Raw genomic sequence first — 26,829 nt, 5'->3', positions numbered from 1 at the left:
TAAATGTTCTTTCTTAAAAACACGTGTCATACTTGTGTAAGTCTTATCTGTACTGTGATAATGTAGAAAGAAAGGTGTAATTGTAGTGGTTTATTGTAATTTCTTAGGCTGAATGAAAATTGTACAAAATGAAGCTTCACGTCCATTGAATATTTGGTCAAATTTTATTTTTCGAAACAGCACTGCTAGTACATACTTAACTTCCCCGTCAAATGAGTTCAACAGCTGCCTGGATTCAATCATCATGGCATTCAAATAAAAATGTATCGAGAAAAAAAAAATCTGTTAAATAAATTCTAGCTACCTTTCATATATATATATTTTTTTTTTTTTTTCAATGCATTTCTTTTTTTATGGACACATGCATTTTTGTGCAAATGTCTTTGTGCAAAATCAAGAGGTTACTGTAATAGTTGTAATAGGGAGCAAAGGGCAAGGGTTGGCAGACTTTTGTGCTCCAGGGCCACATTTGAGGTAGAAAGCAGACATATAGGCCAGCTCATTCGTAGATGAGGCCATCCATCCATCCATCCATCCATCCATCCATCCATTTTCCCTTCCGTTTATCCTCACAAGGGTTGCGGGCATGCCGGCGCCTATTCCAGCTAACTGCGCGAGAAGCGGGATAGCGGGGTACACTCTGAACTGGTCGCCAGCCAATTGCAGTAGATGAAGTTAAAAAAAAAAAAACTTAAATGCGTGTAATGTGTATGTAAAAGTCTTTTTTTTTTTGGTCAATGCTAAGGTGACGTCGATTAATCGATAACATGATTTATTTTTTATTGTGCACGCTTTCGTCGCCAAACAACTTCACTCGCACACTCCTCAGTTGCACTGGCTCCGACCCCAGAGCCAGTCATCCAATCACAATCAGACACTCGCTCATCCAATCACAATCAGATACCTTCACGGCCTGTTGGACTTTGTAAAACTCTTTTAAGAATTGTATTATATATAAATATGATATTGTTTAATGTACTGCATATATTTTTTATTTTGTGATTTAAATTTTCTATTTACAATCAATACATTTACCAATTATTTAATGACATAAAATTACGAAACATATGTAAACATTCATTTTAAACATTAATTGTATTTAGATTTTATTTATAATGAACGGAATTCCAATTAATCAATTATTGAACAAAATACATTTAACAATTTTGTCAAATTGTTTATTTACTATTTTTTAAAATATTACAATAAATCAATTGCCCAACTATTAAATGCCAAATTAATTGTGGAAATTATATTTTTACATGAAAAATGTGTAAATGTTTGCTTATACTTACAAAATAATTGGTCATGTTTTAATTTGTTGTTATTATTAATGTAATTACTATATAATGTATTAACCAATTATTTAATACCATACTTTACAACATTTCAAATGTACAAGTAAATTGTGTATTTTTCTAATGTGTTTTTAAAATATTTAAAATAAATACACAATTATTTATTTTGATGAATACATTTCAAAATCTGGCGGCACGGTGAATGACTGGTAAGCCCATCTGCCTCACAGTTCTGAGGACCGGGGTTCAAATCCCGGCCCCGCCTGTGTGGAGTTTGCATGTTTTCTCCGGGCACTCCGGTTTCCTCCCACATCCGAAAAACATGCATGGTAGGTTAATTGAAGACTCTAAATTGCCCGTAAGTGTGAATGTGTGCGCGAATGGTTGTTTGTTTCTATGTGCCCTGCGATTGGCAGGCGACCGGTTCAGGGTGTACCCCGCCTCTCGCCCGAATAGGGCTGGGATAGGCTCCAGAGCACGCCCGCGACCCTAGTGAAGATAAGCAGAACGGAAGATGAATTTCAAAATCTGCCTTTTAATTAACTCATTTTAGGTCAAAACGTCCAGAGTCACAGCCACTGCCCCCTCATATGTGGCCCCAGGGCCATACTTTGCCCACCCCTGATGTAGTGTGTGCGTTGCTGTAGCCAGGCAAAGTTGTTGGCAGGCGTAATCAGTTCTCAGCATGAGCCTCTCGCGAGCGAGGCTTGGCTCTGCGGCAGTCCTGGCTGGAAGCCCGGCGCGGCAGAGGTGCGGGCGAGTGCGGCCCAGGCTGTTGGGCGTGGGCCTGGTGCTTGGGGGCACCCGCGGCCCCGCGGGACGCCGCCCGACTGCAACTCAACGAGCGGCGCTCCTCCGGGCCCGGCGTCCGTGACTCCAGCTGAGCCTCGCACAGATCCAGGAGGGACGCCGCCTGCTCCCGGGGCGTCTGGGACTTGAACCTGCGAGCGGCCAGGTAGAAGAAGGCCTCCACAAAGGCCTGTAAGCCCATGCCTGAAAAACAAGAAGCGTGCATGTAAAGTAGCAGTTGTTTGAAGGTTTAGAATTACCGTAACATATATGCTAATTTCTGTTAGCCCATCTATAGTGTTCCGCACTGTAAGCTAGCCAACTTACATTAGACTAAATGATGCGCTTTGGTTGAACATTTTAGTGTTTAAATACACAATGTTTAATTCTCTTGGTTTTTTTTTTGGGGGGGGGGGGGGGGGGGGGAGGGCAGTTTTTAAGTAAAGTTCAACTCGGAGTGACAAAAAAAATAAAACTTGACAGAAGCACGCTTTCCAAGGGATTTTCAGATTTTCACCTATCGCGGGTCGGTCTGGAATGTCGTCCCGATGATAAACAGGCGTTCACTGTATTAAAATGCATATTGTTAAGAAACCTGTCTCAAAAGAACGTCAATACTGTCATAACTTTAAAACTTTACCTTGAAAAAGTACAACTTTGATATTTTAACATTACAATTTCTTTTTATCTAACCAGTAACTAAACTTAGATTACAATTTTTTAAAAATGACTATTTTCTTGAAAAAAGCATAACTTGTATCACTGCAAAAAACAAAAACAAATATATATATATATATATATTTATATGTATATATAAACTTCTTTCATAGAGAAAAAAAATGGCAGCTCTTAAAAATATATCCTATAAATATTTGCCTTTTATTATTTCTTATAAAATTTCAACTGAATTCTATCCAGATTTTTTTCCCGAAAAAATTCAACCTTTTTCTCAATAAAACTAAAAATAAGTGTTTAAAAAGATATCCTGAATCTTAGAGACCATGACTTTTCCTGAAAAAATATACCTATTTCATGATTCTTTTTGTAAATATTTTTTTTCCCAAAAATACAATTTATTTAAAAAATATATATGACTGAGTCTTTGTCTTATTTTTTTTTTCATGATTGGAAAAGTAAAACTTTGTTCTCTTTAGATTGTGACTTTTTCCAAAATAAAAAATACATTATTCTTTCATTCTATTCTCTAAACATTTGACTTTTCCCATGAAAATTATGTTTTTCCTCCAGCTGGCTTTGTCTCTTTTACAGAAAAAAAAAAAAAGTCTCCGACTTGGCGCTCATTAAAGCCGAAAAAAAGTGCGCTCGTTCGATGAAAAGCTTGAAGGCGCTGAGAAAAGGTGACGGGATCCTTTCATCATTTTTTGGAAGGCAGACGAGGACGAGCCGTTTGAGAGAAAGAACAATTTTAACCGCACAAAAGTGCATCATCAGAAAGTCCAAATGAAAACCGGCACCCCTCCTAATGCAGAAAAAGTCTTTTGGATTCCGCGAAAACTCGTGTCAAGCGTGTCCGATTGACCCCACGCTTCTTTCTCCTCACCCGCTTCCCGAGAGTCGGGCAAGGCTCCGGACCAGCGGCGCACGATGTCGATGTAAAGGATGTCCACCGACGCCATGGTGAAGTTGCTGCTGCTCAGCTTGCAGTTTCTGCACACAATCAGGCAACATTGGTGAAAATGACAAGAAGTTGTCGTGTTTAAAAAAAAAAAAAACACAACAAAAATTGATTTTAAAAAAATATATTTTTTAGGAAAATAGCAGTTTTTCAATGTTTTTTTCCCCCTTTAAATTAAAATAAACAGCTAAAGAGACAAACTACTATCCAGAGAAAATATGTTGCATTTTAACTTTATTTTTTTCTAGGGTTTGTTTTTTTCCTAAAAAAAATAAATAAATTCGTGTTTAATAAAATTATTCCTGGGGGAAATTACACTGTCAACGATTGCTTTTTTTTAATTGAATAAACTATTTAATTTTTTTCATTGTAGTCAAAGCTGTATTTTATTTCCTTTTTTCCAAGAAAAATAACCTATATTTTACAAATTTCTTTTTTTTTTTATGTTTAAAGAAAGGGTTTTTGTTTTCAACATAAAAGTTGGTTGGAAAAAAAAAATCCTAATGTTGAGAAGGTGTTAAAATATATTTTTCTTCCAGGAAAAAAAATGAATCATTCATATTTTCACATTTTTATACCACCCCCCCCCCCCCCCAAAAATCTAATTTTTGGGGGAGAAAATGTTTCTTTATTTGTTTTTTAGGTGGAATTTAGTTAGCGGAGCTTTCCGTACCTGATGAAGGTTCGGAAGGCGGTGGGCCCGAGGCGCATGTTCCCTTTGACGCCGAGGAAGCGGATGAAGAGGGCGGCGATGCGCTCCACCAGCCGAAGGTAGTTGAACTGCCGGCTGTACTTGGGGTACACCTGCTTCAGGCACGGCGAGGGCATGGCGTCACCCCCGGCCTCCTCCACGCCCACCGACTTCCACTGGGAACTTTCAACGCATGCCGAAATGTGAAAAAAAAAAAAAAAGTAATTTATTTTTTTCCCAATGACAAAAAAGTGGCAATTTTACAAAATAAAAACAAAAAATATAGAGACACTAGACAGCGAGTACTACGTACGAAGACGCTTTCTTGAGTCCGGGGTCCACCAGGCGTAGCGTGTCCCTGATCACGCCCACTTTCACCTCCTCGTCCACCGGACTGGGAACGCATTCGAACACTCTCGGCGCCACCTGGAACACAGACACACATTTGAAAGGAAGGAGGAGGAGAAGGAGGAGGAGGAGGAGGAGTGCCGCTTCCGTACCTCCTGCTCGTGCTCGATCCGCATGCTGGGGTTGGAGTTGACCTCCAGAAGGACGGGCTTCAGGTTCTTCATCAGGAGGATATCGAAACCTAAGATCTGACAACAAATGTTCACCCAAACGTTGTTAGATTTTTTTTTTTTTTTTGAGGGAGGAAGGAACGACACTGACCCCTACAGGTGGTTTGCAAATACTGCAGGAATTCGTGAATTCTTGCAATCTTTCAATCAGAATATATAGATATATTTTTTTTTTCTTAATTATGTAATTGTTTTAGGAAGATAGTGTTTTTTTAAGAAAACATTTTTTACATAGTCATATATTTTACAAAATTTAATTTTGAGTATACATTTTTAAATATTTTTAAGGGTCAAAAGTATTTAATAATTGTATAATTGTAAAGTTTTTTTTACTTTACCCAGAATTTGCAGGTGTTTTTTTTGGTGTTGTTGTTTTGAAAAACACACAAAAAATTTTTTTAATTCTTTAGGCAAAAATAAAAAAAATCTGAAAAAAGGTTTTGGGATAAAAGGTTGTATATTTACAAGAATGCGCGTTGTTGTATATTGATATACTGTAGATATTTTTAAAAAGAAATTTATTTATGAGGATTAAAAGTTACATTTCTTTTGAGAAAAGTATTTTTAGGAAGATTTTTTGGGGAGAAAAAAACAAAGTTGGTAACAAACAAAGGTATTTGTTTTTATGAGAACAAAGTAGTTTTTTTTCAAAGGTCCATCTTCAGAAAGTTTTAATCTGGGGCAAAAGGTTGAATTCCTTTGGAGAAAAAAAAAAAGGTTGTGTTTTTTAATGATTGATTTCTGCATTTATTTATTCGTTCCCCTAAAAATAATATTTGAAGAAAGCGTGCAGTTGTAAGTCAAGGCACTGGTGAGCTGAGGCATTATTTTGAGGATGCGGAGACCAAGCGAAGGAGTCACCTGGAAGCAGGAGGGTCCGGGCTTCCCCGGCGGGATGTCGGCCTGGTAGTAAACTTTGAGTTGAGGCGCCACGGCGACGACGGTCTTGATGACCAGGGCGATGATGTCCGACCAAAGCCGCTTGACGTCCACGCCCTTTGCGGCCAGCCGGCGGAGCACGCTGGAGAGCGTGCGCTTGCTGCCCGTGCTCTGGCTTTCCGAGTGCACGAAGTTGCCGCTGTGCACGTTGAGCGAGTAGTTGGTCAGGTGCATGAAGACGTGGCCCAGGTTCTTCTGGCTCGGCTCCTGATGCACGACAGCGGAGGAGGTGAGAGTTAGCCTTTCAGAAGTGCGTCGGAGCAGGCCACAAAAATGCCTTGGATCAAGACTTTGGGAAAACGACGCTCAGTTAGGTTTAGGGTTTGATTCATCCAAACTGCAAATTCACACCGAGACTTTGTCATTTGCTGCAAATCGCTTCCATTCACTGTTTTTGTGCTCAGGCCAAAGCAATTCCGTTTTACTTTGGCGCCATCTGGTGGCATCTTGGTGCTGTTGTTGGGTTTATTTTAGGGCCGCCAGCAACCATCATTTTAATAATCGATTCATCTGTCGATTGTATTTTCCATCCACTGATGCAGCTGCTGTTATTTCCTAACATTTATTGTTGTATGTAAATGCCACAAGTTGAGTTTACTGACTTACCATTCGCGTAACGTGCTAATGTGCATACTTGTTTGTCCGTGTTTGAGTGTCTCCGTTTTGGGTTTTGCCGCCATTTTGTGTCATCAATACGCAATTACGAACCTATATTTTTTGGGGGGAGGGGTCTCAAGTATTTGCAGATATTTTGCTATTTGAGACAGGACTCGGTCCCTAACACTCTGCTCTTATAAAGTCGTTTGGAAAAGCTGTGTTTAAACGAAATAAAAAACATGTATTGTATTTTTTCAAGAAAAGGAAAAAAAAAAACTCAAAATTTCAAGAGAAATTTACTCACCAGTGTTTTTGAGAAAATTAAGGGGTTTTTTTTGTTTGTTTTTTTTAAAGGCATAAAATTGTCAATTTCGCTGTTTTTTGTTTTTTTTTATTATGAAACAGTGGCACGTTTTTTCAAGGGAAAAAAATAGCCCTAAAATAAATAAACAAAAACTTTAAGAAAATAAATATTCTCATGAGAATAGTATTTTACCAAGACACAAAAAGTGAAGATTGTGAAAAAAATACATGGAAGAATATTGCCAGTATAATCTTTTGAGAATAGTCATATTTGAAAAAAAACATGTTGAAAAGAATAAGTTCCAAAATAATTTATACTTTTCAAGTTAATCAAGATTTATTTTTTTACAATAGTCATACGTTTTGTTTGAAAAATGTCAGAACATTGGGAAAGTAATGAAAAACATTTGCACATTTTTTTTGTTTTTTCTTATGATCGTTTAAACAAAAAAGTATATTATTTACAACGGTGTGTAATGTTTTGAGAAAAAGTCGTTATCTTTCATCATATGAACTGTCCAAAAATACGAGGGGAAAAGATATTTTCCCCAAAAAAAGTAGAAATTGAAAAAATAATAATAATAATGTTTTCAGGAAAAGGCTTAGTGTCAAGAGAACAAAGTATATTTTTCAATTATTCAGACAAATTTCATGAGAAATGTTTTGGTTTTTATAAAAAAAAAAAAAAAAAAAAAAAAAAGGGGGGGGGGGGGTTAGTATTAGTGCACTCAATGGACTAGGAAGGAAAATTCAAGAAAACGAATGGCGTACGGTGGCCCAAAGGGGTCAAAAAGTCTCAATACTGAACTCGTAAACGCAGGGTAGCAGTAAAGGTCCAGAAATATTCCACGCAGCCATTGCTCTTACGCCGTCCACCAATGTTACGACGGACGGACTACATTTTAGCGCCTTGTCAGCGGCGACGCGGTTTCTGGCGCGGCTACCTGGTAGGGCTCGGTGCAGAAGCGCGTCAGGCCCTCTTTGGCGATGTAGATCTCCAGCGGCTCCAGCGACTTGAGCAGCACGTAGAGGCGGATGTCGAACTTGAGCTTGTCCACCAGCAGCGGTTTGCGGATGTACTCCTGCACCACGGCCTGCCGGGCCTGCGCGCCCGCCGCCCTCAGCTCGGCGGGGTCGCGGATGAGGTAGATGCCTTCGCCCTGAGAGCCGCCGTCGGGCTTGACGATGAACGTGGGGTCGAGCGTCTCGTCGCTCTCCTTCACCGTGCGGATCTGTCAACGGCCGAAAAGAAAAACGCCGCTCAAGCCGTGGATCTTTCCGTTTTTCAGTTGGCAACGAAAACGCACACCACAATCGGATGCGTGGATGAGTGCAAAGGACAAATTCCGGTTTTCAAATGAGGTCAAGTCAAAATAAAATCTCATCCAACATGTAAAAAGTCAAGCAAAGTACAGTACATTACATTACTACTGCGTTTCTTTCCACCAGGGGCCAAAGGTCAAAATGAAAATCGAGCAGTCACTCTGCTTGGAAATATGAAGCGCCGCTGCCCCCTGTTGCACATACTGAGGTGCTGCATTCCAATCTTGCACACCTTAACAAGTGTCTGTCTGTCTAGTCTTTCATTTGAACTTGTAATTAGTTGATGCCATTCGACCGAGCATAAATCAGACACCATATTTCCAATGTCAATTCTTTTACATCATTAGCTTAAGCGGCTTATTTGTCGATGTTAATGGGAATACTTTTTCAAGAAAAGGCACAGAATTGTTTTGTATTTCAATACACCATTTAGTCTTAAGAGAATACAATTGGGTTTCCCCTCGAAAAAACATTTGTCCAAAAAACTGCTTTTGCTACAAAATAACAATGTTTTTTTTTTCCATTCAGGCAAAAAAAATGGTTTCTTCTAAAAAAAAATTTTAAACAAAAAACAAAAAAAAAAGTATTTTTTCCAAGAAATAGTTTTTTTTTTTTTTTTTTTTTTAATAAAATCTGTTTTTTCAAGGCTTAAGCTCTATTTTCTAAGGGGAAAAAAAATAAAGATTGAGAATTTTTTTTAACAAAAATCAGAAAAACTGATTTCATTTAAAAATGTTTCAAAAGGTGCCATTTTATGATAAAGCCATGTTTTGTCCCATTTTTGGAAATAATGTTAGTCATATTTTGGAGGAAAAAACTAATATTTCAGAAAAAAAGTTTTGTGCGAGAATAAAAGTGCATTTTCTGACAAAAAGAATAATAAAATTCAGAAAAATATATTTTTTACAAAACAAAACAAAAAAATAAAAAATGTTTCAAGTGGGGTCATTTTATGAAAATTAAGTTGGTTTTGTCTTGATTTGTATCTTCTGGAAACAAGTAAATCTTATTATTTTTACCAAAAAAAAATCCTGAAAAGCAAAGTATTGTTCAAGACTACAGTTGCATTTATGAGGGGGGAAAAAAAAGTCAGAAAATGCTTTAATTTCATTGTCATTTCTAATTTGATATTTTACATTTATTTTATTTTAATCTCAATTAATCAGAATTGCAAACTCGGATGAATTCGTCTTTTAAGGGATACCTCGAAATGATCTGAAAATGGTGTCTTCCATGAATTTTTGATCATGGGAATGTTCTGAAAACTGCGTTCTTTTGCGCCCACCTGCGTGGAGAACTGCTGGTACTCGTCGGGCAGGATCCAGGACCGCGGATAAAAATCGTACTCCACGGGGAACAACTCCTGCATAATGCGCACCGCTCGGCTCAGGTTGATCTTCCGCGACATTTCCAGCATTCCTGTGGAGCGGGCGAGAGTTAAGATGGACGCTTCAAAAAAAATCAAATCCAAGCCGAAGGCGGCGGCGGAGTACCTGGGAACTTGTTGACCTGGCCTGATGTGATGTTCTCATTGTCGTGGAAGGAGACACCGTGCCAGTAGATGTCACATGGTGCTCGTCTTCCTGTGGGAATCTGCGGGTATGAATGGAGGGTGGGGGGGGGGGGGGGGGGGGGGGTATTTAGAACAGTCAAGCACAAAACGTGCTCACGTCTATCAGAGAGCTGCAGGATGAATGCATTAGCTTCTTCTCTTGGAAGGATAATCTTGATTAACTGTAGCTAGGGCATGTTACATCGCATGAAAGTGAGACCATACAGTACAAAGATCTTTTGACCATAAGGCACAGTACTTCTAATTAACAATTATTAGGCAGCTTCACCCTAAAAAAAAAATAATAATACAAAAATCAATAAAATATTGAGAATGAAAATTGAAAATATCAGCATCCTGCACCAGTGTGTCAGATTAACACAAAATCCAGCAAGAATCTTCCTCATGACAGGATGCACACAAAAAAAAACACCTATATAGATTCATTTTTCAACAATTTATAGTTCTTATAACATATTTTCATTGTGCCAAACGTCACACTTCCTGGAGTGTTAGCAAATATTTGCAGCCAGCACCAGTGTGTCCAATTAACACGAAATCCGGCACACATTGTCTGGGATCCACAAAAAGAACAGAACTACAACTAGAGTTGCTGTTTTTTATTCTTGAAATATATTTTAGCGCACTTCATATTTCTCATAATAGATTTTAGATGTGCCAGATATGACTCAGGTTAGAAAATATTAACAACCGGCACCGGTGCGCCAAATTAAAACTAAATCCGGCACCTTCGGCATGACGGGACGCACGAAAAATATATAAATAAAGTGCCTGTAAAAATTTCTTTTCTCTTTTTTAAAAGACTATGTTCGTATAACATATTTTTAGACTCAATTTCGCTAACAATGCATCCGGCACCAATGTGTCCATTAACATTTGCATCTTCCTTATGACAGGATGCAAGAAAACCAATGAAGACCTTTTTAAGCATGAAATCTGGCTCACAAAAATATGACTTTCCCCCCCCCCCCCCCCCGAATTTATACCTTATTCTCACAATATTACAACTGTTCTCCCCCCAAAATTGTTACTTTTAAGCGAAAAAAGAAATATAGATGATTTTATTTTAGTAAGCTCCTGGACGCAACTTGGTAGTGACACCTGCCTGTTAGAAAATAAGTTACTTTATTTGTTGTTGTTTGTTTTTTTTAACGTAAGATTCTTCAAAAAAAAACAACAACAACAACATTATACTCATGAGATTCCAAAAACATAGACGTAGTTGGCCGTTTTGTATTGAAGTTGCCATTTTGGGGAGGATGTTGGCCATTTCTAGGCGGTTCTGGCCCGCGTTTCTGTTCTGTGCTTCGTGGCACCACAAGAGCTTACTATTGGACATCTTGCACTTGGCCGTGTGGCCACTCTGGCCACGGGCCACCTGGACTTTAACGCGAGGATGATCCCTGACAGAATTATAGAAGCGCATCCCATTAGCGGGTCAACATGCAAGCGTGTTGGAGAGGGAGGGCGGCCACAGTATCGATGTCTGGAGAAAAAAACAAAACAAAAAATAAATAAATCCATGCACTGCATACGAGTCCGGTCAAAAAAAGTTATTAAGTTCCTAATGGAAAATTTGTTGCGGACTTGAGCATCAAAACTAAGAATTTATCCCAACTTTTTTCACATAAAATACAATTTGACATAATATTATGACATTATTTTCTCAAAAAGAAAATCACCTGTCATTGTTGTAATATGACTTTTGTTCCTGATTATGATTATTATTATTATTTTTTTTTATCTGAAAATAATCTGACTTTATTTTTGTAATATTAAAAATATGACTTTATTCTCATTACATTAACATTTTATTCCGGTATATTTTTATGTACTGTTTAACACTCATATAAATGTATTTTTTCATTGTGTGACTTTTTTCACAAAGAAACACAAAACAATAAAAAAAAAAAAAATAATAATAATTATTCTATTATGATAACAATGACATTTTTTCTGGAAAAATACAACTTTATTGTATTTTTTTGCTCTTTATTGTCATTACATTGTATCTTCTTATTATGGCATTATTTTTAATTACTACTTCAATTCCATTATATGTTTTTTATTCAAAAACAAGTTAAAACACCCCGAAGAATAAAAATGTATTCTTTTACAATTACAATTTCATTTTGTCATAAAGACACATTTACTCTTGTAAAATCACATTATTTTTTTTCTATTTTCCCAAACATTGCTATTTCATTCCAGAATTGTTTTGACATTTAATATTGACACAATCCGACATAAAATAAATCCTGTACATGGAGCTGACAGGTAGCAACGGGTAACATTTGTAATGCGGACAACGCAGCCCATGTACCGTTTCACGTAGCAGGTTCACACCGTGGCCACGATCCCAATGGCGGATAACGGAGCAAGAAGGACAGACTCAATTAGCAGCCTTATGAATATTTAAACGACCAGTCGCGGTCGAGTCGCAGGATATCTACGAGTGGTCAACACCTCCTTCTTGCCAGAAACACAGCAGCAGAGTCCCATGCTTCCCTTTCAAAAGGTGGTGTGCCTCAAGGCTCACAACTAGAGCCCCTCCTCTTTTCTTCAACTAGAACACATTTCTTGTTGCAAGATAGAGCAGTTAAATTATTCAATAGTACGACTAATACATTTCGTCCTCCCTGAATGTGCAGTGTTCGATAGGCCGCTAACATTTCTCCAAATGAGTGGCAAAGTGTTCTTGCTGTTCAATGTAATGATTATCATTATTAAATAATAATAATAATAATAATAATAATACATGTATTTGAAGTGCCTTTCTAGGCCCTCAAGGACACTGTACATCAAACAATAAATTCAGAATTTACAAAAGAATAAAACAAATAGATACAAAAAAATAGAAGGGAATGAATGAGAGAGTCTGAATTGGAGGTCAGGTGGCAGAGTAATTAACAGTTTAAGTTTACAGTAAAACTGACATACAAAGACAAAGGAGAATTGAATATTATCTATATTTAAGCACCAAAGAGAAGAAATATACAATAATTTTAAAACAAATTCATTTAAAAAAGAATTAATAAATGATACATTTTCTCATGAAACTACAACTTTATAGCTTGGGGGAAAAAAAGCACTTTATTACATCTTTTTTGCCGAAACAAATACTTTTTTTCTCCAGTTTTTTACTTAAAATACCACTTTATTCCCAAAGAAATATGACTTATCTACAAAATATGAATCTGTTCTCATAAAATTAAGACTGTCATGAAAAGAGAACAACTTTACTCGCAAGGACTTTACTTTCAAAAGCATAAGACTTTTTGCCTCATAAAATTTCAATGTTAATCTTATAACATCCATATTTTTTCCTTAAAAAAAAGCATTTCATTTTACCTTAACAAATCTGCATTTATTTTCTACTTTTTTGCATGAATTAACAACAGGTGTATTCTTGTAAGACGACAAAAATGATTCCAGCCTTGTAAGATTCCAACTTTTTTCCTGGTAATTGTTTTCTCATACGATTGTGACTTTATTTTATTTTATTTTATTTTTTTTGCGTGAAAAGAAATACAGCTTTTTCTTCGTAAAGTTGCCACTTTAATTGTGGTGAAGGGACACAAACCTCTCTCCACTTGAGCTGCCTGATGCTGATCTTCAGTCCCTCCAGGGAGGTTTTGGCTTTGGACGTGTCCACCGTCACCGGCCTCCTCTTCTTGCCGAGTGTCCCTCCATCCTCCGGGGCATGAATGCCCCTCGAGTAGTTCCCGTTTTCCTCCCACCTGCCCCCCACCACCTTCCCGGTGCCTTTAACGGGGACCTGCTGTTGATTGAGATTCTTCCCGACCTCGACACCCTCCGTCCCCGTGTTGCGGCATTCTAGGGCGGGCACCCCGGAAGCGTCGAGCAGCACCGGGGAGAGGGGCACGAAACACTCGTCGTCGTTTTCCCCGCCGCCCTCGACGACCTCCGTGCCGCCATGGCGGTCGCTCATGATGCTCGACGCTGCCGGACCGGGTGCAGTCGTACCACCAACACGTCCAGTAATCCGACACCGGCACACCGTAAAGTCTCCCGCATTGCTTTCTGCTTCGGAGCGGCTGTAAATCAATTTTTTGTTTTTGGGGTGGGGTTGGAGGGGGTCAGCTAAGTGCCCAGCACCGCGACATCTCCGTGCTAGGTAGCATTATTAAATCCGTCAGCGGAGGCCCACACTCCCCGGCTTCGATCCACAGCGCGCCGCGAAAAGGAGGAGCAGAAGCCGGGCAGCTGGTCGCCGAGCAGCCGCTAGCAGCCGAGGCTCCATCTGTGCGTGTGAGCTGGGGGCTGCGTTGCATTCAGGGATCCTCGTTAATACCGACACGTCTGCAGTAGTTTGGCCGAGGACGTTTTCTCTCCCGCACGTCATGCTGTCACAGAGCCCTAATCATGTTTATATTATTATTATTATTATTACTTTTGTTCAGTCTACTTAATTGTATACAGTACACTTTTGGGGGGTTGTGTTTCATTTCTTCGAGCTCCTTCCAGTCCGGATGTTGCGAACTAGTTGTAAGTATCATTTCCGACAGTATTTGAAAGCAATTTTAAATGTTATGCCACATCTTTGAGTCAGCGTCCACCCTCTACAGTCGATTAAAAGGCCCAAAACATTTCCTTGCGTATGTACAATGTCATCCAGTGCTGTATGAACCAAATATAAAAATAGATGCATGTTAGTCGCACGTAATTCCTAAGAGCTTATTGTCTTAAATGTTTTTGGGCGTGTGTACATAATAAGACCGCTCTATTCTGGAGGTGGACCCTACTAGGCTAATAATTACAGTCTTAGCGAGCTAAACCATTCCACCCGCTCTGCTTTACTTTTTTAAGTTTGCGATTCAGGAGAGCGAGAGATACAAAGTACCAGCATTATGCAACATCAGCGTGCAATACAAATATGTCTGACCTAAAGTGGAAAGTCTAGAATCAGCGTCTTCAACTCTGGTGTCCCTCAGGGCTCGTAGCTAGAGCCACGCAACTTTTACATTTCTTCATATTACCATCACACCTGTATTCATTCTGTAAGTTTGATTTTCCTCCCTCACTTCATGCTGTCACAGATTTCTAACCATGTTTCTATTATTAATCTATTGTTCAATCTATTGCATCATTTATACAACTTTTGGGGGGGTTGTGTTCCAATCAGTCGAACTCCTTGGGAATATTTTCGAGGGATGTTGCAAACTAATAGTAAATATAATTTCCGACAGTGTTTGAAACCACTACATGAGATACCAGATCTTTCAGGTGGTTCCACCCTTTACAGTGGAGTAAAAATAACTGACCTAAACATTTCCTAGCATATGTACAGTAATATCCAGTCATGTGTATGCAAAATATAGACAAAATATCGATATTATTTATAAGTACTTAAATCCAGAGAAGCTATCTTAACTATGTTATTTTAAGCTTGCCTAATTAAGACCGCTCCACTATGGAGGTGGACATTTGCTAGCCTGATAACTACAGTACTAGCTAGTTACACCAGCCAGCCTATCTAATGATTTGCTTTACATTTTTTGCATTTTTTTCATTCAAGAAAGTGAGAGAGACCCAGTACCAACATCATGTAACATCAGTATGTAATATGTAATAAAGCTCTCTGAACTAAATTACAAAGTCTAGAATAAGAATCTTCAACTCAGGTGTGCCTTAAGGCTCATAGCTAGAGCCACTGCTAATCAAACATTTCTTTATCTTACTCACCATCAGGTCTGAAGTCATCACTTACGTTTGGTTTTGAGACATTATTATCCTGCATATCACAATGTCACAGAGTTCTAAAGGCCTTTTCACAATACACCTGTTCATCGCAGGCAGCGCACAGGAACAATGGCGTGCTGGTGCAAGCTCGCCCATATCTGGAATTGGTTGTGTAGCGGCCTACCAGGAAATGGCATTGATGATTTTCCTGCTGGTTTGTCTATTACTGCTAGCACTCTGAAATCAAATCATGCTGCCAACTTTTCTCCTTTTGGGTACCCTATCTGACGTCACAGTGAGGGCGATCCCGAGCTGAACATTTTTCAACTTGAGGCACGGTGCCCTTGCAGCATGTACACAATGAATGGGTTTGTCGACAATGCGCTGCGCCTTGTTGAAAACTAATACTAAGTACCATTTCCAACAGTGTTTGAAAGAAATACACGGGATGTTAGATCTTTGAGAGGTCATCAACCCTTTACAGGAAATTAAAATGACTGGCCAAAGCATTTCCTTGCTTATGTACAATCATTTTCACTAACTACAGTGCTAGCTAGCTAAACCATACCATATATCTGATCAATTACTTTACTTTTTGTTTTTTGTTTTTACTTTGTGAGGAGCATGATACAGGTACTGTAAGTATGTTGTATTTGGTCACTGAAATTCAGAATATACTGCATCCTGTATGTATTTGTTAAACCATACCACCTATCTGATCATTTGCTTTACTTTTTTGCATTTGTGACTCAGGAGAGTGAGTATTATCTAAAAACAACATGTAACATCAGTATGTACAGTAATACAATTTTCAGCTCTGGTTGCTTCAAAGCTCATAGCTAGAGCCACTGCTAATTTCACATTTCTTCATATTACTCAACCACTTCTTTTTTTGTTGTTCTTAGAACTGTTTTTTAGCATTAAGCGTTCAGAGTGCACAGGTGGCTGAATTCTTCTTGATTTGTTTTGACAGTCGGCAATGGGCCGTACACTTAGCTGGTTGAGCTTTAACTTTCCGTCACCGGTCATTTTTAGTTGATGAAATTCAAAATATGCTGCATGCATACTATATATTATACTACTAACATAGTACTTTGTGTGCTTGCTAAGAGACTACAGGAAGTAACAGGTGCAGTATAACTTACCATTGATTTGTACTTTTGAAAATAATGACAGTAATTACAACTTCAAAGGACATTCAAACAGTTGTGTTCCCAATTAGGGTAAGCTGCAATATAAGATGAAATTAAAAATACAACCTGCCATTGTCAAATCAATATAATACATGGAAAACACACTTGCGTTGTATTTTAATTTAAGTTAATGCAGGTGAATCTTATCATATAAACATCATTTGTGGTGGGGACACTTCTATATACTGTATAAGAGTATATATTTAATACTGTAGGTAGGTAGGTAGGTAAAATTTCATCAATTTCCACAATCTTCAGAGCTCAAATACAAGGTTTTTATTCAACAATATGTTTATATTTTATCTTTTTGTATTTATATTTAGTTGTTTGCTTTGTTTACCTAATGTTGTGGTCGGCAAGTGTATTTCGTCAATTATCTATATTACATACGATTCTAATTGTAATTTATTTAAAAGTTGCTTAGTGTCATTCTTGAATTGTGCTATGTTAGTCTCAAGTTAAACTGCCTGAAGATAAAACTTTTCCATTTTACGTCCAAACTTTAGAATGGATATCTAAAAATATATACATATGCATTGTTTATTTAGTGGCTTAAATTGACTTATTAAAATATAGCAGCAAATATCTTCCGTAGGGCGGTGGTGGAAAAAAAACCAAGTGGAGCCATATTTGTAAGGGGTCCTTTCGGCTGTAGCCTGGCAGCAGCCACCTTGAAGGGAGTTTGTCCGCCCGCCAGTCGGAGGGGGACTCGACACCGGGAGCCACGCAGCCGCTACTCGAGCTCAAAAGGCGGCGACTGGAAACATCACCACCTCGGTGTTCCATACCGGAGCGCTCGAATGGCCACTCGCATTTTCTTAATTCGCTACCGGTAAGTTTTCAGTTCGCCGGCTTGTTTTGTATTTTTTTCCCTCCTTCTTTTTTTGGTAGTGCTCCGACCGTGGCGTTGTAAGCCGAGGTTCGGGGTGTCAGTACAAAGGCTTTCTTAGCCGGAGAAAATGCCGGGGCTGCGGCTGCCGGGAGGCCCCTACTCGCCGCCTTCCTCCCCCCCACCCGACACCTTAGCTTCTGCTCCATGCCGCCGGACTCGCGTATCCCACCGTGTGGCAAATCGCTTCGTATTCTAACGGTGTTTCACTACGTATTTCGTCGTTGGCTGACAACCGCGGTCCGCGCCGAGAAACATGGTCGCTCTGCGGCGTCTCGTAGCTCCCCCACGCCGAGCAGCTGAGCACTCTGTGCCGCTAGAGTGCGACGAGGAGAGCGAGGGTTGCTCCGTGGCAAAACGTTCGGCGTAGTGGACATGAAGCGCCGTAAACGCCGTACAAACGTCGTCTGTGGTAACTTTCTTTCTAATGTGAAGCCAAGCCGGGAAGGTTTCTGCTAGGTTTTCGTCTCCTTTTCCCCGTCAACTCGCGGGGCTCTTAGGGCGAGCCGTAGCCGCTTGGCGCAGTTGGTTTCCGGCCGCCTCTGCGGGGCTGTAGCCGGTCACGAATATGCCTGAAACTCGGGCCCACTTTCCCCCCTCTTTTGCCTGGCTGCATTTAAATGGTCACTGAGGAGGGAGAGGTGGTTTAAATTTCATGGTGTTTGTGTCTTCCAGGCGGGGTGGATGTGTTTTGGAAAGCCGGATCACTGTGCTTCAACTCCGGCTGCGTGTATGAAACTTGCCGACTCCCATATTAGCATGTACTGCAAATCCTTTCGGTCATGTAATGGAGAAACATTTAATTCTGTTTTCAATTATGTTTTAATAGTGTAAGTTCTGATGTATTCCAATTTTTTTTTAAATAACTGGATTACAATTGTGGTGATGGCAGGTGACTCTGTATTTCAGTGAAGTTCCAGAATGTTCTGACAAAATAAACACAGCATAGACCCTCGCCCCCCCAAAAAACCATAGTTAAAACTGCATTTAAATGAGCAAAAAGTTGGCAATATCCTTCTTTCCATTGGTAATTAATGAATTAATAGTTTGGTTGATGTTGGGTACAATAAGGAAACAAAATGCAAATCATAAAACTATTGTGTTTTTAGTGAAGCGCAAGCTCAGTGGTTGAACGACTTCTCCCTGCCCTAATATCTTCTGTGTGGGAACTCTGTACACCTCTGTACCGTATCGGAATCAAAGAGGGTCTTTGGTTTACGACGGTACCGACGTACGTCATATTGAGGTTACGAATCGCAAGCGATAAATTAGGTTACACAGTTCCATGAGAATACATGTCACAGGTCGGTACGCTCAATTAATGCCATCCAGACTTTTTATACTGTATTTTGGGTCAAATATCTACTGGAATCACGACTTCAGTCATTACTAGTGGTAAACTCCGGTGCGTCATGACTTCGGGAAAAATTCGGGCTACGTCACTTGCGCCTACAGTGGTAAATGGAAGACCCCTCCTTGTATATGTACCATTACATACCTACCATTTTGCCTCAATTGCTTCTTCTCATTGTTTTCTTCTCAGATTGAACAATGTGACCCCAGTAGGAGGCAGCTGCACTCCAAATGGTCCACAACCTCACCTCACTTGAGTAGAATGTACTTGATGAACGCGCCCACTGTCGCAGCGCCTCGCACAAAGTGGAGAGCATGCGGACCGCCAGGGGGCTATATCATTCCCGTCTGCTTCAATGACTCGGACACAGAATTGTCCGCCAGGGGTTCTCCTGTCTCAAACAAGGTCCAGATGATCATTGAGAGCCTGAGGAGCAGTCAGTCCTCACTCGAGATGAGCGACGAGGTGGAGGGGAATGTGCTTCAGAGACAGGACAGGCCTCCCCAGGTCTGTAAGGCTGCGGTAGGTTCCCTCGTGACAGCCAAATCCAAAACAAAAAAACGTCAGACTAGTGTTCCTTTCAAGGACAGTGACCAGAGCAGTGATAGCGATGACTCTGTGGACAAAGGAATCGAGGAGGCCATCCTGGAATACCTGAAGAAGAAGGACGGCCACAAATGCAAAGCAGAACCTTTTGTTCAGTCATCCAGGCAAACTGTTCCTGAAATAAAGTCGGAAAGCCAGGCCTTTTCCATCATGAGAAGCCACTTTCCCAAAAGCGTCATCCAAGCAACACCAGCTACTGTACCCGTGAAAAAGTACATCAAACACAAGGCTTCGCTGCATGAGGCCGCTGTCAACTCTGAGTTGGCACGCATCATGCTGCAAGATCAGATGACAAACACCATGAACCCAAACAGTCTAGTATGCAAGACAGAAGTGGAGGAGGTTTCCAATGACTCCAGCAGTGACGACGGCATCGAGGAGGCCATTCAGAGTTACCAGCTGAAGAGGGTTGAGCAGCAGACAAGTGGGGACACTTTCAAACCGCTTGCCTCCGTGGACGAGTCGGACTCCTCTAGTGACGACGGCATCGAGGAAGCCATTCGCAGCTATCAGCTCGAGCAACTCCGAGAGAAGAGTGTCCCCAAATCACAAGACCATTTGGCGTCGAACGCCTCTGGAAGTACAGGCGTCGACTGCACCAAAAGACACAAACTCAAAAAGAAAAAGAAACGAGCGGAGAAGGCAACACAATCAGTGGAAGCGCCGTCTCCGTTTCTCTTCACTGATTCGCTCAGCGTCAGCCAGAGAAGCAAAGGCAACGGTTTGCTCTCATTCAGAGTCGAAGGCTTTACTGACCAGCCAACCCCGGCCCTCCCGAAAGCCAATACTACCGCTGAGCTCATGTGTGCAGAAGCAATACTTGACATCTCCAAAACAGTCATGCCTGTAGTCTTCATGGCCCATCCTGATGTCAGCCCTAGTGGCTGCGTGCCCGCCGGATCCACGCGACATTCCGCTACTCCGGAGGGGGACAGCGGGGGCAGCTCAGTCGACAGTGAAGATGGGATCGAGCAAGAGATTTTGAAATTTCTTGAGCAGAAGGCGCAAATGCTCAAACGTCCACCCGGAGAACCGACAGCGACGAAACAAGAAGTAACTTCAGAGAAATCTCCCAGATTGTCGTTAACGCAGAGGCGGAAACACAAAGACAATAAAAGCTCTGTGTCTGCGGTAGACCCGACCACCAAACCTTTTGAGGCACAAAGCCCACCGCTGGTCTCTCAGAGATCGCAAGACAAGACGGAGCAAAGTGGAGACAAGAGTAGCTCACTCGACAGCGATGAGGATCTCCACACAGCCATCAAAGCCCTCCTCAAGACAAAGAAGAAGTCCAAGAGGAAGACGAGGTCTGAGCGCGATTCTAGGAAGCGCCTGATTTTGGAACCTGGACCAATGCGAGCCACCACCAAAAAGGCAAAACTCAGTCCTTCGTCCAAACTTAGTGTTTTGAAAAAGGCCCATCAGAGGAAAAGCAACTCGAAAGACACGCTGGGATCAATTAAGAAGACCGCTCCGCCAAATATGTTCACCAGTAAAAGTCAGGCAAACTGTAGTGAGAATGAAGTCCAAGGCCCTCTGCTCACAACTGCTTGCAAGATTAAAGAGGAGAGCAGTTCGGTAGACAGCGACGACAGCATCGAGCAGGAGATCCGAAAGTTCCTCGCTGAGAAGGCCGAGAAGGTTTCCGAGAGAACAAACGAAGCGCCCAGCAACGGCGCCGCCTCTGTGGACTGTGCCCCCCTGCGAAGTGACCTTGAACAGGAAGATCAGCTGGCTGAGATTCCGAGACAAAGCGTCAGTCCTTTGGGGCAACCTCAAGATAAACCTCTGCCCGTCACGACGGACAGCTCGGCGGTCACTGCCGTTTGTCCGCCGTGGTCCTTCAGCCCCAGAACTTCGCCGTGGTCTGCTCGAGCTGAACAAAAGGCGCCAAGACCTGCGAGGGCCGCCGACGAAAAAAACGAGACGGTCCCGCCTCTGGATCAGTCCATCAAGTGGCGCCAGAGTTTCGGACTCCCCATCGTTGATCCAAAAAATTTCAGCCGAACGACGTTTCACATCAGCTCGTCCAAAATGAGAGCCAGCCCGTCCCCCGTGTCTCCTTATCAAGAAAAGGGCAGCGGGCTCAAACCTCCCACCCCGGCCTCCCTCTGGTCCTCTCAGAGACACTTGTGGTCTACAGACAAAACAATGAAGACCCCCGTGACCAGCCCCGCTTTAAACCCTTTCTCCGTCGTCGTTTCCGCCAGGCAGCGTCAGGGCGCGGCCAGCACGGTGCACGTGCCGCGAGACAAGAGCGTGTTTGTCGAGCTGGAGTCGGGTCGGACCAACCACGTCCAGGTGCAGAGCAGGCAGAGCGATGAGGGAAAGGCCAGGGCAGACGAGGGCAGAGCTGCTAGAGACGCACAACTAGAAGAAGCTGAGGAGGAGTTTCTAGATGAGTCAGAGGGTGACAGTCCAGAGAAGAAGCAGAGCACTTTGTAAGTATCCCTTTAGCCCACCACAGCATTTTTGTTCCCATATTTTTATATCCTTTAAATTTCACCACCCGGCACTCTTGGGGAAATTTGCGGATGACGACGACTGTATGTATTTTGTGCCATGAGATTACCAAAAAGCAATAGGTCCACATTTTGGCACGCAAAAAAAAAAAAGCCGTGGAAGAGTCTCGAAATAAAAATCGCGTGAATCTAATGATTGTGTTTATTTTAAAGTATTACAATGTTTTTTTGTGTCATCTACATGAGTAACCTGGACAACTTTACTAGAAACTAATGCCAGAACTCATTCCGCATGTGACATCATCTTCTAATTAATACAATTCACCGCTGCTTTTTATGGACAGAGATGACATAATAGAATCTTCTTGGGGGGGGGGGGGGGAAAGTAAACATGGGACATCATTTTGTGGACTCGGGGTGCGGTACAAAAGTCTCTGGTATCCACTAGCTTTATTCTTAAGTGACATTTGTAACACTGTGAAACTGCACCCATTAAAATTCAGGGACGATCTGGAAGAATTCAAAATTCCAGTCCCAATTTAAAGTCCTCGGTTTCCAACGGCCTTCTAGTCCTAATGCGGTGACGTAACCTGAATTTGTGCACAGGTCGGAACGTGCTGCAGTCTCGCACTAACCTAAGCTCAGGCAGTGGTAAAGTCAATTAAAGTAAGCATTTTTAAAATTCAAAACAAAAATAATGAAATATAAAACAGTCCTGTTTTATAGGAGGTGCATGGCCGCAAGTCTTGTCTTGCTTTTGGCATGGTTTTCTACCGAACAACGTATTGGGATTATGTCGCTTTTGGGCATTTCCATGCATAGCTGCTCATGATGAGTAGAACTGCCAAGTAATGATTAAATATACACTACCATTCAGAGGTTTTGGGTCACTTAGAAATGTCCTTATTGTTTTTTTTTTGTTTTTTTTAGAGAAAAGCACTACTGTGTTTATATAGAGTTGATTTAGAAAGTCTGCACACCCATGTTCTAAATGTTTTTGTGCTATTAAAAGAAACCAAAAACAAGACCAAGATAAATCATTTCAAAGCTTTTTCCACCATTGTGCCCTGTAACCTGTACAACTCAATGGGGAAAAGGCTGTCTTTTTGAGAGGGGGAGTAAAGATAAACAACTAAGATAATGTGTTTGCACAAGTGTGCACACCCTCTTATCACTGGGAACGTGGCTGTGTTCACAAATGAAGTCACGTTTTAAACATGTTAAATAGATGTCAGCGTTCACCTGCCACCATTTAAAGTGCCTCTGATTAACCCCATATAAAGTTCACGTTCTTGTTGGCTTTTCCTGATCAGAAACATGAATGGTTTGTGCAAACATTTATTGATATTTACACCTGTTCATAATTGCTTTTACCTTAATTACCCTATTCCAGCTGAGGAAAAACAGCCTATCAGAACACCGCTGAGCTTTATTGAAGGTTAATCAACGACACTTTAAATGGCGGTATGTGTATGCTGACTCCCATTTAATGAGTTTGAAGTTGATTGGTTAATTGTGAACACAGACGCATTCCCAGTGATAAAAGGGGTGTGCACACATGTGCAACCACATTACCTCAGTCGTTTATTTTGACTTCCCCTCTCAAAATGCTTTCAATTGAAATTTGGTCTCATTGTCTTCGATCACAAAAACCTGATATTTGAACAGGGACGAAGGTGTAGACTGTTTATGTCCACTGTATATGTATAGCTACAATACATACAGAATGTATATAGTTATAGTTCTATATCTTACATTCCTGGTCTAGGGGAACCCAAAATGTAACCTGACAAAATGTGTATCTATACCTTATATACACTACTGTTCAGAAGTTTTGAGTCACTTAGAAATGTCTTATTTTTGATCGATTATTTTCCCCCCCAATAAAACTAACATTACATGAGGAATACAGTCTTTCTAGTCATTGTTAATATGGTAAAACAGTGCTTTTTTATTTTTTATTTTTTTTTTAAAAGAACATTTCTAAATGACCCCCAAACTTTTGAATGGTAGTGTACCGTTCTATCACATTTTAATTGACATTCAAGACGGTCTTTTCAGCAGTGTTAAAAATTGTTTTAGTTTGTAGGTCGTTGTTTTTTGCAGCACTCTACTGCGTGACAACACAGTTCTTTGTTGACCTAAGACTTTTGTACTGTGCAGAAGAGCTGCACCCCGAGGGTCGATTGTCGTTTTTAAAGGGAAGGGAACACCTCGGAATGTCCCGGATTCCCGCTTCCATGCCAGGATCGTATCGAGCGGAAAAATGCTAACTTTAGCGTACGTCGTCGGGTGGCATCTTTAAAACTGCAAACGAGTTGAAACCGAATCAGCTCCGCCTCTGTAGATGTCCGTTTTGGGCCAATTGTTCCAAGACATGATTAATCAACCGTCGATTGACCGATTTCTTGACATATCTGACATATTACAAACTTCTGCTTCTTTTTAACCAATCGCTAAAATGTTCACGTGCTATTTCTTGTCTTCAGCCGCTTTTGTTTGACTGTCGCTTCAAGACATGATTAATCAACCATCAATTGCACACAATGGACCGACTGCTTTACATAATAGACACATCTATTTCATAACTCTGCTTCTTTGTAGCCATCCGTAAATATATTCACGTGTTACAAAGTGCCCACGATTGTCCCGAGCCATTTTGTTTGTGGCATGGTTTGACTTGATTGTTCCAAGACCTGATTAATCAATCGTCGATTCCACGCAATTGACAGACATCTTAACACAGCTGAGGCATTTATCACAAACTTCTGCTTCTTTGTCAACCGCAAAGATATTCTCTTGCTATGACGTGTCTGTTTTTTTTTCTTTTCTTTAGCCACTTTTGTTTGTGGCATGATTTTATTTTTATTTTTTTTCTTCTCTCCCCCCCCAGCACTCTCCTTAAATCCACTTGTCTTCTTCAATGGCATTTTCTCTTCTCTTTCTGCCTTTTGTCCCCGTTGAGTAAAGAAATAAATGAGGCTATTTATTTTGTTTATTAAAAAAACAACAAAGAAAAAAAAACTGAACATGCTGTGCATTGCCAGTCCTGTAAATATTTTGTATGAACTCTCTTCTTTCTTCTCCTATTTCCAATATCCTTTTTGTTTCGTTTTTGCTGTGTCTTTTATCTGTGTAATAAAGAGAGCGCAATCCAAGCAACAAATTGGTTTTCTGTTCCTCTATGACAGAGTTGTTGTAGTCTGATGATTTTTCAAGGTGTGAAGGTGTGCCTCGCCCATGCAGGTCATTGTCCTGCGCCATCGACCCCGGCATCGTCTTTCAGCCGTGCATCGCTCTTTCCTCGGAGGAGCGCAGCAGCATGTTCGGGAGGAGATACCAAAAAAAGGTATCCTAGCGTAGAAGTCGTCGTCTCATACCGAGTGGCCAGACCCTTTCCTATGTTGCAGTAAAACCTCCATGTCCTGCTCTATGGTTATCATCGCACTTAACCCCTTTGCAACAAAACTTCCACCAAAAAGCTCAGGAAAAAGCAAAACCCACTCGTGGAGTTACTCATGATAGTTATTGTTCATTGCTTTTGGTTGTCTCACGGGATTTGCTGACGTCCTACAAAAATGAAATTACATTTGAATAGAAAAACGAACTTTTCATGCAGGATTTAATAGTAAAAAAAGGAGATACAACAGGTTTTTATAAATAAGTGAAATAAAAGATTATAAATAAAATCTATACAAAAAGCAACAACTTCTATGGAAATATAAATACATATGGATAATAATTAAAAAAGAATTACACAATTTAAAATTAATATAAAAATATAATCCAAACTGTAAATTTAAGGGTTAAATAAAAAAATTAAAACAAATCACAGTAAAAATTTACATTAATAAGCGAACAAAAATATATTAAAAAGTAGACTACATTAAAAATAGTGAGTAAATAAAAACAAATAAGAATAAATTATATTAAAAAAAGATTTAAATAAAATAAACTTACATTTTTAAATGTATTTGAATGAGAAAAAAATAAATGGAATAATAATTTAGAAAATACAAAAACATTTTCAGCAAATGCACAACTGCACTCTTCAGCAAACAGCAATGTATCGGTACTGTATTGTAAAATACCATACAAAGCTATAGTGCTTTTCTCCTCTCGAATAATAAATCAGCATCTTGTTTTGGATTGCATTAGGTTGTGCAGGTGTACATAAAGCTTCATTCAAAATTGTGATTTATTTGCAGACCGACAAGATGATACTTAGCGTCAAAAGAAAGCTTCAGTTTGTTCCGGTACACAGGTACAGTATGCATTTGTGTGTGTTTAACGGCCTATTGGTTCAAATCACCGTCTTATCTTTTTACAGGAGGATTGACGAGAGCAGAATGTAGGGTTTGACTCGTTAAACACAAAAGTGAATGTTGGATTTTTGTTTGTTTGTTTTACAAATGGATGTCAGTGTTACCCGCGTGTACCCGTTAGCTAGGGGCAGAGTTTTCTGTCTTCATTTGTTCACGTCTCCGTTGATGATGTGACCTTTCCAGCAATGTCGCTGCCATTTGCACTTTATTGTTTGTGTGTGTTGCCTTTGAACTGTTCAAGTTGTTTCTTGGTTATACAGTACTGTAATACAGCTGTTGCTCTTACAGGATGTGGCGAATGGTTTCTTCTTTACATTTTTCAGCTTAAAATAGACCAAGTGAGACAAAAAGAGTTTGGACAAAATGCTTTTACAGTGGATACTTTTACAGTTATACCATACAAATTATACTGTGATGAAAATATCACAATATATTTATAATTTTTAGGTCATTTGTGTGTTTTGGGGGATTGGATATATATATATATATATATATATATTTTCATAATTTATTTATCTATTTAGCAAATGAATACAAAAATACATTATAAAATAGAAACAATAGCATTTC

General features: G+C 40.2%; 2 protein-coding genes across 7 annotated transcripts; one reads left to right on the top strand and one right to left on the bottom strand.

The window, feature by feature from the left end:
- Positions 1–1,813: 1,813 nt before the first annotated feature.
- ttll11 (tubulin tyrosine ligase-like family, member 11) lies at positions 1,814–13,995 on the bottom strand. Its single transcript, XM_061747629.1, has 10 exons — positions 13,311–13,995; positions 9,648–9,747; positions 9,440–9,573; positions 7,776–8,063; positions 5,854–6,138; positions 4,915–5,010; positions 4,728–4,840; positions 4,397–4,597; positions 3,649–3,755; positions 1,814–2,291 (listed from the first exon to the last, which is right to left on the bottom strand). The coding sequence occupies exons 1-10, from the start codon at positions 13,677–13,679 to the stop codon at positions 1,972–1,974; spliced, it is 2,013 nt and encodes a 670-aa protein (XP_061603613.1). The 5' UTR covers positions 13,680–13,995; the 3' UTR covers positions 1,814–1,971.
- ppp1r26 (protein phosphatase 1, regulatory subunit 26) lies at positions 13,996–26,741 on the top strand. 6 transcript variants are annotated; one of them, XM_061747627.1, is made up of 6 exons: positions 16,193–16,559; positions 17,219–17,455; positions 19,056–21,913; positions 25,181–25,283; positions 26,143–26,198; positions 26,548–26,741. In XM_061747627.1, exons 3-6 carry the CDS (start codon positions 19,128–19,130, stop codon positions 26,585–26,587), a joined length of 2,985 nt encoding a protein of 994 aa, XP_061603611.1. In that variant the 5' UTR covers positions 16,193–16,559; positions 17,219–17,455; positions 19,056–19,127; the 3' UTR covers positions 26,588–26,741. The 6 variants fall into 6 exon arrangements, with proteins under 6 accessions (XP_061603608.1, XP_061603611.1, XP_061603606.1 ...); XM_061747628.1 differs by having other exon boundaries at positions 16,195–16,559; positions 26,265–26,549; XM_061747624.1 differs by lacking the exon at positions 16,193–16,559 and adding an exon at positions 13,996–14,236 and having other exon boundaries at positions 26,143–26,549.
- The last annotated feature ends 88 nt before the right edge of the window (positions 26,742–26,829 follow it).

Source organism: Phyllopteryx taeniolatus, chromosome 15 (genome assembly GCF_024500385.1).
Source record: "Phyllopteryx taeniolatus isolate TA_2022b chromosome 15, UOR_Ptae_1.2, whole genome shotgun sequence".
NCBI lineage: Eukaryota > Metazoa > Chordata > Actinopteri > Syngnathiformes > Syngnathidae > Phyllopteryx > Phyllopteryx taeniolatus.
This window is presented reverse-complemented; position numbering and strand designations above follow the sequence as displayed.